Source organism: Salmo salar, chromosome ssa14 (assembly GCF_905237065.1).
Source record: "Salmo salar chromosome ssa14, Ssal_v3.1, whole genome shotgun sequence".
Lineage (NCBI taxonomy): Eukaryota > Metazoa > Chordata > Actinopteri > Salmoniformes > Salmonidae > Salmo > Salmo salar.
The window spans coordinates 38,428,228-38,443,227 of record NC_059455.1 but is presented as its reverse complement, the minus strand read 5'-3'; the positions used below and the strand labels follow the sequence as shown (position 1 = coordinate 38,443,227).

Here is a 15,000-nt window from a genome sequence, read left to right as displayed (position 1 = left end):
GGACTGGGAAAGTAGTATGGGACTGGGACGGTAGGATGGGACTGGGACTTGGACAGTAGTATGGGACTGGGACAATTGTATGGGACTGGGACAGTAGTATGGGACTGGGACCGTTGTATGGGACTGGGACAGTAGGATGGGACTGGGACAGTAAGAGGGACTGGGACAGTAGGAGGGACTGGGACAGTAGTATGGGACTGGGACAGTTGTATGGGACTGGGGCAGTAGTATGGGACTGGGACAGTAGTATGGGACTGGGACAGTAGGATTGGGACTGGGAGAGTAGGATTGGGACTGGGACAGTAGGATGGGCCTGGGTCGGTAGTATGGGACTGGGACAGTAGGATGGGACTGGGACAGTAGTATGGGACTGGGACAGTAGGATGGGACTGGGACAGTATTATGGGACTGGGACAGTAGGATGGGACTGGGACAGTAGGATGGGACTGGGACAGTAGGTTGAGACTGGGACAGTAGGATGGGACTGGGACAGTAGGCAGGGACTGGGACAGTAGGAGGGACTGGGACAGTAGTATGGGACTGGGACAGTAGGATGGGACTGGGACAGTAGGATGGGACTGGGACAGCAGGATGGGACTGGGACAGTAGGTTGGGACTGGGACAGTAGGAGGGACTGGGACAGTAGGATGGGACTGGGACAGTAGGAGGGACTGGGACAGTAGGAGGGACTGGGACAGTAGGAGGGACTTGGACAGTAGGATGGGACTGGGACTGCAGGATGGGACTGGGACAGTAGGATGGGACTGGGACAGCAGGATGGGACTGGGACAGTAGGTTGGGACTGGGACAGTAGGAGGGACTTGGACAGTAGGATGGGACTGGGACAGTAGGATGGACTGGGCCTGGGACAGTTGTATGGGACTGGGGCTGGGACAGTTGTATGGGACTTGGACAGTTGTATGGGACTGGGAAAGTTGTATGGGACTGGGACAGTTGAATGGGACTGGGACTGGGACAGTTGTATGGGACTGGGACTGGGCCAGTTGTATGGGACTGGGTCTGGGACAGTTGTGTGGGACTGGGACAGTTGTATAGGATGGGACTGGGACAGTACTATGGGACTGGGTCAGTAGGATGGGACTGGGACAGTAGTATGGGACTGGGCCAGTAATATGGGACTGGGACAGTAGGATGGGACTGGGACAGTAGGAGGGACTGGGACAGTAGAATGGGACTGGGACAGTGGGCAGGGACTGGGACAGTAGGAGGGACTGGGACAGTAGTATGGGACTGGGACAGTAGGATGGGACTGTGACAGCAGGATGGGACTGGGACAGTAGGTTGGGACTGGGACAGTAGGAGGGACTGGGACAGTAGGAGGGACTGGGACAGTAGGATGGGACTGGGACAGTAGGATGGGACTGGGACAGTAGGATGGGACTGGGACAGTAGGAGGGACTTGGGCAGTAGGATGGGACTGGGACAGTAGGATTGGGACTGGGACAGCAGGATGGGACTGGGACAGTAGGTTGGGACTGAGACAGTAGGAGGGACTGGGACAGTAGTATGGGACTGGGACAGTAGTATGGGACTGGGACAGCAGGATGGGACTGGGACAGAAGGTGGGGACTGGGACAGTAGGAGGGACTGGGACAGTAGGAGGGACTGGGAAAGTAGGAGGGACTTGGACAGTAGGATGGGACTGGGACAGCAGGATGGGACTGGGACAGTAGGATGGGACTGGGAGAGCAGGATGGGACTGGGACAGTAGGTTGGGACTGGGACAGTAGGAGGGACTGGGACAGTAGGAGGGACTTGGACAGAAGGATGGGACTGGGACAGTAGGATGGGACTGGGCCTGGGACAGTTGTATGGGACTGGGGCTGGGACAGTTGTATGGGACTTGGACAGTTGTATGGGACTGGGACAGTTGTATGGGACTGGGACAGTTGTATGGGACTGGGTCTGGGACAGTTGTATGGGACTGGGACAGTTGTATGGGACTGGGACTGGGACAGTTGTATGGGACTGGGACTGGGACAGTTGTATAGGATGGGACTGGGACAGTAGTATGGGACTGGGTCAGTAGGATGGGACTGGGACAGTAGGATGGGACTGGGACAGTAGGATGGGACTGGGACAGTAGGATGGGAGTGGGACAGTAGGATGGGACTGGGACAGTGGGCAGGGACTGGGACAGTAGGAGGGACTGGGACAGTAGAATGGGACTGGGACAGTAGGATGGGACTGGGACAGCAGGATGGGACTGGGACAGTAGTTTGGGACTGGGACAGTAGGATGGGACTGGGACAGCAGGATGGGACTGGGACAGTAGTTTGGGACTGGGACAGTAGGTTGGGACTAGAAAAGTAGGTTGGGACTGGGACAGTAGGTTGGGACTGGGTAGAAGGAGGGACTGGGACAGTAGGATGGGACTGGGACAGTAGGATGGGACTGGGACAGTAGGAGGGACTAGGACAGTAGGAGGGACTTGGACAGTAGGAGGGACTTGGACAGTAGGATGGGACTGGGACAGTAGAATTGGGACTGGGACAGCAATATGGGACTGGGACAGTAGATTGGGACTGGGACAGTAGGAGGGACTGGGACAGTAGTATGGGACTGGGTCGGTAGGATGGGACTGGGACAGTAGGATGGGACTGGGACAGTAGGGGCGACTGGGACAGTAGGATGGGACTGGGACAGCAGGATGGGACTGGGACAGTAGGATGGGACTGGGACAGTAGGATGGGACTGGGACAGTAGGATGGGACTGGGACAGTGTGCAGGGACTGGGACAGTAGGAGGGACTGGGACAGTAGTATGGGACTGGGACAGTAGGATGGGACTGGGACAGTAGCTTGGGACTGGGACAGTAGGAGGGACTGGGACAGTAGTATGGGACTGGGTCGGTAGGATGGGACTGGGACAGTAGGATGGGACTGGGACAGTAGGGGGGACTGGGACAGCAGGATGGGACTGGGACAGCAGGATGGGACTGGGTGGGTAGGATGGGACTGGGACAGTAGGATGGGACTGGGACAGTAGGATGGGACTGGGACAGTGTGCAGGGACTGGGACAGTAGGAGGGACTGGGACAGTAGTATGGGACTGGGACAGTAGGATGGGACTGGGACAGCAGGATGGGACTGGGACAGTAGGTTGGGACTGGGACAGTAGGATGGGACTGGGACAGTAGGATGGGACTGGGACAGTAGGATGGGACTGGGACAGTGGGCAGGGACTGAGACAGTAGGAGGGACTGGGACAGTAGTATGGGACTGGGACAGTAGGATGGGACTGGGACAGCAGGATGGGACAAGGACAGTAGGTTGGGACTGGGACAGTAGGTTGGGACTAGAAAAGTAGGTTGGGACTGGGACAGTAGTTTGGGACTGGGTAGAAGGAGGGACTGGGACAGTAGGATGGGACTGGGACAGTAGGATGGGACTGGGACAGTAGGATGGGACTTGGACAGTAGATGGGACTGGGACAGTAGGATGGGACTGGGACAGTAGAATTGGTACTGGGACAGCAGGATGGGACTGGGACAGTAGCTTGGGACTGGGACAGTAGGAGGGACTGGGACAGTAGTATGGGACTGGGTCGGTAGGATGGGACTGGGACAGTAGGATGGGACTGGGACAGTAGGCTGGGACTGGGACAGTAGGGGGGACTGGGACAGTAGGATGGGACTGGGACAGTAGGATGGGACTGGGACAGTAGGATGGGACTGGGACAGTAGAATGGGACTGGGACAGCAGGATGGGACTGGGACAGTAGGTTGGGACTGGGACAGTAGGAGGGACTGGGACAGTAGGAGGGACTTGGACAGTAGGATGGGACTGGGACAGTAGGCTGGGACTGGGCCTGGGACAGTTGTATGGGACTGGGGCTGGGACAGTTGTATGGGACTTGGACAGTTGTATGGGACTGGGACAGTTGTATGGGACTGGGACAGTTGTATGGGACTGGGTCTGGGACAGTTGTATGGGACTGGGACAGTTAAAAGGGACTGGGTCTGGGACAGTTGTATGGGACTGGGACAGTTGTATAGGATGGGACTGGGACAGTAGTATGGGACTGGGTCAGTAGGATGGGACTGGGACAGCAGGATGGGACTGGGACAGTAGGTTGGGACTGGGACAGTAGGTTGGGACTAGAAAAGTAGGTTGGGACTGGGACAGTAGGTTGGGACTGGGTAGAAGGAGGGACTGGGACAGTAGGATGGGACTGGGACAGTAGGATGGGACTGGGACAGTAGGAGGGACTTGGACAGTAGGAGGGACTTGGACAGTAGGATGGGACTGGGACAGTAGAATTGGGACTGGGACAGCAGGATGGGACTGGGACAGTAGGTTGGGACTGGGACAGTAGGAGGGACTGGGACAGTAGTATGGGACTGGGTCGGTAGGATGGGACTGGGACAGTAGGATGGGACTGGGACAGTAGGATGGGACTGGGACAGTAGGGGGGACTGGGACAGTAGGATGGGACTGGGACAGTAGGATGGGACTGGGACAGCAGGATGGAACTGGGACAGTAGGATGGGACTGGGACAGCAGGATGGGACAGGGACAGTAGGTTGGGACTGGGACAGTAGGAGGGACTTAGACAGTAGGATGGGACTGGGACAGTAGGATGGGACTGGGACAGTAGGATGGGACTGGGCCTGGGACAGTTGTATGGGACTGGGGCTGGGACAGTTGTATGGGACTTGGACAGTTGTATGGGACTGGGACAGTTGTATGGGACTGGGACAGTTGTATGGGACTGGGTCTGGGACAGTTGTATGGGACTGGGACAGTTGTATGGGACTGGGTCTGGGACAGTTGTATGGGACTGGGACTGGGACAGTTGTGTGGGACTGGGACAGTTGTATAGGATGGGACTGGGACAGTAGTATGGGACTGGGTCAGTAGGATGGGACTGGGACAGTAGTATGGGACTGGGCCAGTATTATGGGACTGGGACAGTAGGATGGGACTGGGACAGTAGGATGGGACTGGGACAGTAGGATGGGACTGGGACAGTGGGCAGGGACTGGGACAGTAGGAGGGACTGGGACAGTAGAATGGGACTGGGACAGTAGGATGGGACTGGGACAACAGGATGGGACTGGGACAGTAGGTTGGGACTAGAAAAGTAGGTTGGGACTCGGACAGTAGGTTGGGACTGGGACAGTAGGTTGGGACTGGGTAGAAGGAGGGACTGGGACAGTAGGATGGGACTGGGACAGTAGGATGGGACTGGGACAGTAGGATGGGACTTGGACAGTAGGATGGGACTTGGACAGTAGGAGGGACTTGGACAGTAGGATGGGACTGGGACAGTAGAATTGGGACTGGGCCAGCAGGATGGGACTGGGACAGTAGGTTGGGACTGGGACAGTAGGAGGGACTGGGACAGTAGTATGGGACTGGGTCGGTAGGATGGGACTGGGACAGTAGAATGGGACTGGGACAGTAGGGGGGACTGGGACAGTAGGATGGGACTGGGACAGTAGGATGGGACTGGGTTGGGACAGTTGTATGGGACTGGGGCTGGAACAGTTGTATGGGACTGGGACTGGGACAGTTGTATGGGACTGGGACAGTTGTATTGGACTGGTGCTGGGACAGTGGTATGGGACTGGGACAGTTGTATGCGACTGGGACTGGGACAGTTGTATGGGACTGGGACTGGGACAGTTGTGTGGGACTGGGACAGTTGTATGGGACTGGGACTGGGACAGTTGTATGGGACTGGGGAAAATAGTATGGGACTCGTACTGGGACGGTAGTATGGGACTGGGACAGTTGTAGTATGGGACTGGGACAGTAGGATGGGACTGGGCCTGGGACAGTTGTATGGGACTTGGACAGTTGTATGGGACTGGGACAGTTGTATGGGACTGGGACAGTTGTATGGGACTGGGTCTGGGACAGTTGTATGGGACTGGGACAGTTGTATGGGACTGGGTCTGGGACAGTTGTATGGGACTGGGACTGGGACAGTTGTGTGGGACTGGGACAGTTGTATAGGATGGGACTGGGACAGTAGTATGGGACTGGGTCAGTAGGATGGGACTGGGACAGTAGTATGGGACTGGGCCAGTAATATGGGACTGGGACAGTAGGATGGGACTGGGACAGTAGGGTGGGACTGGGACAGTAGGATGGGACTGGGACAGTGGGCAGGGACTGGGACAGTAGGAGGGACTGGGACAGTAGAATGGGACTGGGACAGTAGGATGGGACTGGGACAGCAGGATGGGACTGGGACAGTAGGTTGGGACTAGAAAAGTAGGTTGGGACTGGGACAGTAGGTTGGGACTGGGACAGTAGGTTGGGACTGGGTAGAAGGAGGGACTGGGACAGTAGGATGGGACTGGGACAGTAGGATGGGACTGGGACAGTAGGATGGGACTTGGACAGTAGGATGGGACTTGGACAGTAGGAGGGACTTGGACAGTAGGATGGGACTGGGACAGTAGAATTGGGACTGGGCCAGCAGGATGGGACTGGGACAGTAGGTTGGGACTGGGACAGTAGGAGGTACTGGGACAGTAGTATGGGACTGGGTCGGTAGGATGGGACTGGGACAGTAGAATGGGACTGGGACAGTAGGGGGGACTGGGACAGTAGGATGGGACTGGGACAGTAGGATGGGACTGGGACTGGGACAGTTGTATGGGACTGGGGCTGGAACAGTTGTATGGGACTGGGACTGGGACAGTTGTATGGGACTGGGACAGTTGTATTGGACTGGTGCTGGGACAGTGGTATGGGACTGGGACAGTTGTATGCGACTGGGACTGGGACAGTTGTATGGGACTGGGACTGGGACAGTTGTGTGGGACTGGGACAGTTGTATGGGACTGGGACTGGGACAGTTGTATGGGACTGGGGAAAATAGTATGGGACTCGTACTGGGACGGTAGTATGGGACTGGGACAGTTGTAGTATGGGACTGGGATGGTAGGATGGGACTGGGACTTGGTCAGTAGAATGGGACTGGGACAATTGTATGGGACTGGGACAGTAGTATGGGACTGGGACAGTAGTATGGGACTGGGACAGTAGGATGGGACTGGGACAGCAGGATGGGACAAGGACAGTAGGTTGGGACTGGGACAGTAGGTTGGGACTAGAAAAGTAGGTTGGGACTGGGACAGTAGTTTGGGACTGGGTAGAAGGAGGGACTGGGACAGTAGGATGGGACTGGGACAGTAGGATGGGACTGGGACAGTAGGATGGGACTGGGACAGCAGGATGGGACAAGGACAGTAGGTTGGGACTGGGACAGTAGGTTGGGACTAGAAAAGTAGGTTGGGACTGGGACAGTAGTTTGGGACTGGGTAGAAGGAGGGACTGGGACAGTAGGATGGGACTGGGACAGTAGGATGGGACTGGGACAGTAGGATGGGACTTGGACAGTAGGAGGGACTTGGACAGTAGGATGGGACTGGGACAGTAGAATTGGTACTGGGACAGCAGGATGGGACTGGGACAGTAGCTTGGGACTGGGACAGTAGGAGGGACTGGGACAGTAGTATGGGACTGGGTCGGTAGGATGGGACTGGGACAGTAGGATGGGACTGGGACAGTAGGATGGGACTGGGACAGTAGGGGGGACTGGGACAGTAGGATGGGACTGGGACAGTAGGATGGGACTGGGACAGTAGGATGGGACTGGGACAGTAGAATGGGACTGGGACAGCAGGATGGGACTGGGACAGTAGGTTGGGACTGGGACAGTAGGAGGGACTGGGACAGTAGGAGGGACTTGGACAGTAGGATGGGACTGGGACAGTAGGCTGGGACTGGGCCTGGGACAGTTGTATGGGACTGGGGCTGGGACAGTTGTATGGGACTTGGACAGTTGTATGGGACTGGGACAGTTGTATGGGACTGGGACAGTTGTATGGGACTGGGTCTGGGACAGTTGTATGGGACTGGGACAGTTAAAAGGGACTGGGTCTGGGACAGTTGTATGGGACTGGGACTGGGACAGTTGTGTGGGACTGGGACAGTTGTATAGGATGGGACTGGGACAGTAGTATGGGACTGGGTCAGTAGGATGGGACTGGGACAGCAGGATGGGACTGGGACAGTAGGTTGGGACTGGGACAGTAGGTTGGGACTAGAAAAGTAGGTTGGGACTGGGACAGTAGGTTGGGACTGGGTAGAAGGAGGGACTGGGACAGTAGGATGGGACTGGGACAGTAGGATGGGACTGGGACAGTAGGAGGGACTTGGACAGTAGGAGGGACTTGGACAGTAGGATGGGACTGGGACAGTAGAATTGGGACTGGGACAGCAGGATGGGACTGGGACAGTAGGTTGGGACTGGGACAGTAGGAGGGACTGGGACAGTAGTATGGGACTGGGTCGGTAGGATGGGACTGGGACAGTAGGATGGGACTGGGACAGTAGGACGGGACTGGGACAGTAGGGGGGACTGGGACAGTAGGATGGGACTGGGACAGTAGGATGGGACTGGGACAGCAGGATGGAACTGGGACAGTAGGATGGGACTGGGACAGCAGGATGGGACTGGGACAGTAGGTTGGGACTGGGACAGTAGGAGGGACTTAGACAGTAGGATGGGACTGGGACAGTAGGATGGGACTGGGACAGTAGGATGGGACTGGGCCTGGGACAGTTGTATGGGACTGGGGCTGGGACAGTTGTATGGGACTTGGACAGTTGTATGGGACTGGGACAGTTGTATGGGACTGGGACAGTTGTATGGGACTGGGTCTGGGACAGTTGTATGGGACTGGGACAGTTGTATGGGACTGGGTCTGGGACAGTTGTATGGGACTGGGACTGGGACAGTTGTGTGGGACTGGGACAGTTGTATAGGATGGGACTGGGACAGTAGTATGGGACTGGGTCAGTAGGATGGGACTGGGACAGTAGTATGGGACTGGGCCAGTATTATGGGACTGGGACAGTAGGATGGGACTGGGACAGTAGGATGGGACTGGGACAGTAGGATGGGACTGGGACAGTAGGATGGGACTGGGACAGTGGGCAGGGACTGGGACAGTAGGAGGGACTGGGACAGTAGAATGGGACTGGGACAGTAGGATGGGACTGGGACAACAGGATGGGACTGGGACAGTAGGTTGGGACTAGAAAAGTAGGTTGGGACTCGGACAGTAGGTTGGGACTGGGACAGTAGGTTGGGACTGGGTAGAAGGAGGGACTGGGACAGTAGGATGGGACTGGGACAGTAGGATGGGACTGGGACAGTAGGATGGGACTTGGACAGTAGGATGGGACTTGGACAGTAGGAGGGACTTGGACAGTAGGATGGGACTGGGACAGTAGAATTGGGACTGGGCCAGCAGGATGGGACTGGGACAGTAGGTTGGGACTGGGACAGTAGGAGGGACTGGGACAGTAGTATGGGACTGGGTCGGTAGGATGGGACTGGGACAGTAGAATGGGACTGGGACAGTAGGGGGGACTGGGACAGTAGGATGGGACTGGGACAGTAGGATGGGACTGGGTTGGGACAGTTGTATGGGACTGGGGCTGGAACAGTTGTATGGGACTGGGACTGGGACAGTTGTATGGGACTGGGACAGTTGTATTGGACTGGTGCTGGGACAGTGGTATGGGACTGGGACAGTTGTATGCGACTGGGACTGGGACAGTTGTATGGGACTGGGACTGGGACAGTTGTGTGGGACTGGGACAGTTGTATGGGACTGGGACTGGGACAGTTGTATGGGACTGGGGAAAATAGTATGGGACTCGTACTGGGACGGTAGTATGGGACTGGGACAGTTGTAGTATGGGACTGGGACAGTAGGATGGGACTGGGCCTGGGACAGTTGTATGGGACTTGGACAGTTGTATGGGACTGGGACAGTTGTATGGGACTGGGACAGTTGTATGGGACTGGGTCTGGGACAGTTGTATGGGACTGGGACAGTTGTATGGGACTGGGTCTGGGACAGTTGTATGGGACTGGGACTGGGACAGTTGTGTGGGACTGGGACAGTTGTATAGGATGGGACTGGGACAGTAGTATGGGACTGGGCCAGTAATATGGGACTGGGACAGTAGGATGGGACTGGGACAGTAGGGTGGGACTGGGACAGTAGGATGGGACTGGGACAGTGGGCAGGGACTGGGACAGTAGAATGGGACTGGGACAGTAGGATGGGACTGGGACAGCAGGATGGGACTGGGACAGTAGGTTGGGACTAGAAAAGTAGGTTGGGACTGGGACAGTAGGTTGGGACTGGGACAGTAGGTTGGGACTGGGTAGAAGGAGGGACTGGGACAGTAGGATGGGACTGGGACAGTAGGATGGGACTGGGACAGTAGGATGGGACTTGGACAGTAGGATGGGACTTGGACAGTAGGAGGGACTTGGACAGTAGGATGGGACTGGGACAGTAGAATTGGGACTGGGCCAGCAGGATGGGACTGGGACAGTAGGTTGGGACTGGGACAGTAGGAGGGACTGGGACAGTAGTATGGGACTGGGTCGGTAGGATGGGACTGGGACAGTAGAATGGGACTGGGACAGTAGGGGGGACTGGGACAGTAGGATGGGACTGGGACAGTAGGATGGGACTGGGACTGGGACAGTTGTATGGGACTGGGGCTGGAACAGTTGTATGGGACTGGGACTGGGACAGTTGTATGGGACTGGGACAGTTGTATTGGACTGGTGCTGGGACAGTGGTATGGGACTGGGACAGTTGTATGCGACTGGGACTGGGACAGTTGTATGGGACTGGGACTGGGACAGTTGTGTGGGACTGGGACAGTTGTATGGGACTGGGACTGGGACAGTTGTATGGGACTGGGGAAAATAGTATGGGACTCGTACTGGGACGGTAGTATGGGACTGGGACAGTTGTAGTATGGGACTGGGATGGTAGGATGGGACTGGGACTTGGTCAGTAGAATGGGACTGGGACAATTGTATGGGACTGGGACAGTAGTATGGGACTGGGACAGTTGTATGGGACTGGGACAGTAGGATGGGACTGGGACAGTAAGAGGGACTGGGACATTAGGAGGGACTGGGACAGTAGTATGGGACTGGACAGTTGTATGGGACTGGGGCAGTAGTATGGGACTGGGACAGTAGTATGGGACTGGGACAGTAGGATTGGGACTGGGACAGTAGGATGGGACTGCGACAGTAGGCTGGGACTGGGACAGTAGTATGGGACTGGGTCAGTAGGATGGGACTGGGACAGTAGTATGGGACTGGGCCAGCAGTATGGGACTGGGAGAGTAGGATGGGACTGGGACAGTAATATGGGACTGGGGCAGTAGGATGGGACTCGGACAGTTGTATGGGACTGGGACAGTAGGATGGGACTGGGACAGTAGGAGGGACTGGGACAGTAATATGGGACTGGGACAGTAGGATGGGACTGGGACAGTAGCAGGGACTGGGACAGTAGGATGGGACTGGGACAGTAGGAGGGACTGGGACAGTAGGATGGGACTGGGACAGTAGGATGGGACTGGGACAGTAGGAGGGACTGGGACAGTAATATGGGACTGGGACAGTACATGGGACTGGGACAGTAATATGGGACTGGGACAGTAGGAGGGACTGGGACAGTAGGAGGGACTGGGACAGTAATATGGGACTGGGACAGTAATATGGGACTGGGACAGTAGGATGGGACTGGGACAGTAGGAGGGACTGGGACAGTAATATGGGACTGGGACAGTAGGGGGGACTGGGACAGTAATATGGGACTGGGACAGTAATATGGGACTGGGACAGTAGGCTGGGACTGGGACAGTTGGAGGGACTGGGACAGTAATATGGGACTGGGACAGTAGGATGGGACTGGGACAGTAGGAGGGACTGGGACAGTAATAAGGGACTGGGACAGTAGGATGGGACTGGGACAGTAGGATGCGACTGGGACAGTAGGAGGGACTGGGACAGTAATATGGGACTGGGACAGTAGGATGGGACTGGGACAGTAGGATGCGACTGGGACAGTAGGATGGGACTGGGCCAGTAGGATGGGACTGGGCCAGTAGGATGGGACTGGGACAGTAGGATGGGACTGGGACAGTAGGAGGGACTGGGACAGTAATATGGGACTGGGACAGTAGGATGGGACTGGGACAGTAGGATGGGACTGGGACAGTAGGAGGGACTGGGACAGTAATATGGGACTGGGACAGTAGGATGGGACTGGGACAGTAGGATGCGACTGGGACAGTAGGATGGGACTGGGACAGTAGGATGGGACTGGGACAGTAATATGGGACTGGGACAGTAGGATGGGACTGGGACAGCAGGATGGGACTGGGACAGTAATATGGGACTGGGACAGTAGGAAGGGACTGGGACAGTAGGAGGGACTGGGACAGTAATATGGGACTGGGACAGTAGGAGGGACTGGGACAGTAGGATGGGACTGGGACAGAGGAGGGACTGGGACAGTAGGATGGGACTGGGACAGTAGGAGGGACTGGGACAGTAATATGGGACTGGGACAGTAGGATGGGACTGGGACAGTAGGATGCGACTGGGACAGTAGGATGGGACTGGGACAGTAGGATGGGACTGGGACAGTAATATGGGACTGGGACAGTAGGATGGGACTGGGACAGCAGGATGGGACTGGGACAGTAATATGGGACTGGGACAGTAGGAAGGGACTGGGACAGTAGGAGGGACTGGGACAGTAATATGGGACTGGGACAGTAGGAGGGACTGGGACAGTAGGATGGGACTGGGACAGAGGAGGGACTGGGACAGTAGGATGGGACTGGGACAGTAGGAGGGACTGGGACAGTAGGATGGGACTGGGACCGTAGGAGGGACTGGGACAGTAGGATGGGACTGGGACAGTAGGAGGGACTGGGACAGTAGGATGGGACTGGGACAGTAGGATGCGACTGGGACAGTAGGAGGGACTGGGACAGTAATATGGGACTGGGACAGTAGGAGGGACTGGGACAGTAATATGGGACTGGGACAGTAGGATGGGACTGGGACAGTAGGAGGGACTGGGACAGTAATATGGGACTGGGACAGTAGGAGGGACTGGGACAGCAGGATGGGACTGGGACAGTAGGAGGGACTGGGACAGTAATATGGGACTGGGACAGTAGGAGGGACTGGGACAGTAGGATGCGACTGGGACAGTAGGATGCGACTGGGACAGTAGGAGGGACTGGGACAGTAATATGGGACTGGGACAGTAGGATGGGACTGGGACAGTAGGAGGGACTGGGACAGTAATATGGGACTGGGACAGTAGGATGGGACTGGGACAGTAGGAGGGACTGGGACAGTAATATGGGACTGGGACAGTAGGATGGGACTGGGACAGTAGGAGGGACTGAGACAGTAATATGGGACTGGGACAGTAGGATGGGACTGGGACAGTAGGATGGGACTGGGACAGTAGGAGGGACTGGGACAGTAATATGGGACTGGGACAGTAGGATGGGACTGGGACAGTAGGAGTGACTGGGACAGTAATATGGGACTGGGACAGTAGGATGGGACTGGGACAGCAGGATGGGACTGGGACAGTAGGAGGGACTGGGACAGTTATATGGGACTGGGACAGTAGGATGGGACTGGGACAGTAGGATGGGACTGGGACAGCAGGATGGGACTGGGACAGTAGGAGGGACTGAGACAGTAATATGGGACTGGGACAGTAGGATGGGACTGGGACAGTAGGATGCGACTGGGGAATAAGGTTTGAGTGTGAGATCTTACCTCCTGAAGCTGCTGTTGGACCCTGTTGATGATTCGTAGCCAGTTCTCTCTAGCCCGCAGCGATGGGTCCACCGGCTCCTTGGGCTCCTCATCTACAGGACGACTACAGGGACAAGAACAGGACTGAGAACAACTCCATGCCTGGGTCCCAAATGGCCCTCTCCCTGGTCAAAAGTAGTGCACTATATAGGGAATACTGGTCAAAGGTAGTGCACTATATAGGTAATACTGGTCAAAGGTAGTGCACTATATAGGGAATACTGGTCAAAGATAGTGCACTATATAGGGAATAGGGGGTCATTTCAGACGCATATCCATGTTCTTTTCACAGTCCATCCAATATGGTGGCCCAATAAAACAAATGCCCCTGTTGCTCCCATAGAACAGAAAGGCTAAAAGATGAGAGATTTGGGAGGGGGGTTTACCTCTCAGGGATGGGCTCAACCTCCTCTAGGGGGGTGGGGGGCGGCTCTCGTCAAACCTCAGCTCCTCGTCTTCCATGGGGGGTTCCTCCTCTATGGGGGTGGGGATCCTAACCTCGGGTGGAAGGGGTTCGTCTTCCTCTAGAAGGCGTTGGTCCTCCGGCACGGGGGGTTTGGAATCGGGGCCCTCTGATTGGGGGGTTGTTTGGGCAGGGGGCTGGGCCTGAGAGGGGGGGGCAGTGGAGGGGGTTGGCTGGGAGGGAGGGCCAGTGGTTGTGGACTGGGTACCCTGAGGGGAAGGGGCGCCGGTGGCTGGGTGAGACGGGGGAATGGTGGAGGCAGACTGGGGCTGGGGTTGTGAGCCTGGGGGGTGAGCCTGGGCAGGTTGGGCAGTGGGGAGTCCAGAAGACAGAAAAGATGAGGCCAGGCCTGTTACTGCTGCTGAGAAGGGCTTTGCCATGGAGAAGAAGGACTGGGCTGGTGCTGGGCCGGGGACTGGCTGGGGCTGAGACTGTGGTTGAGGGGCCTGGGTGGGTGGCTGACCCAGGGGCTGTCCTCCTGGAGCCATGGCCGGAGGGTGGGCTTGATTTGGGGCTTGGCTGGGCAGCTGGCCGGGTGGCGCCTGATGTTGATGCAGAGAAGGCTGTTTTTCCAGGGGGGGTCTAGAAGCACCGGGGACGTGGAGTGTGGGGGGTGCCGTGCTGGTGGGGGTGGGGGTGTAGGGGACCTCCATATCCTCACTGAGGGTCCCGTCCAGAAGGTAATCCTCATCGTCATATATCTCACCCTCCTCTCCTTCATATGTCCCCTCTTCCTCATACAGGCCCCCGTCATCCTCCTCATAGAGGGCCCCTTCCTCCCCCCCGTCCTTACTGTAGCCCCCCTCATCGCT

The 15,000-nt window shown here is 56.8% G+C and overlaps 1 protein-coding gene across 1 annotated transcript in view; it reads right to left on the bottom strand.

Annotated features, from left to right (window-relative positions):
• Window positions 1-15,000, bottom strand: part of LOC106569526 (protein unc-13 homolog A) — a 123,822-nt gene that overhangs the window by 64,691 nt on the left and 44,131 nt on the right. The window contains 3 exon segments of the mRNA XM_014140967.2: window positions 13,687-13,789; window positions 14,112-14,134; window positions 14,137-15,000. The exon segment at window positions 14,137-15,000 is cut by the window's right edge and continues 193 nt beyond it. Of these exon segments, the coding sequence (XP_013996442.2) occupies window positions 13,687-13,789; window positions 14,112-14,134; window positions 14,137-15,000 (990 nt within the window).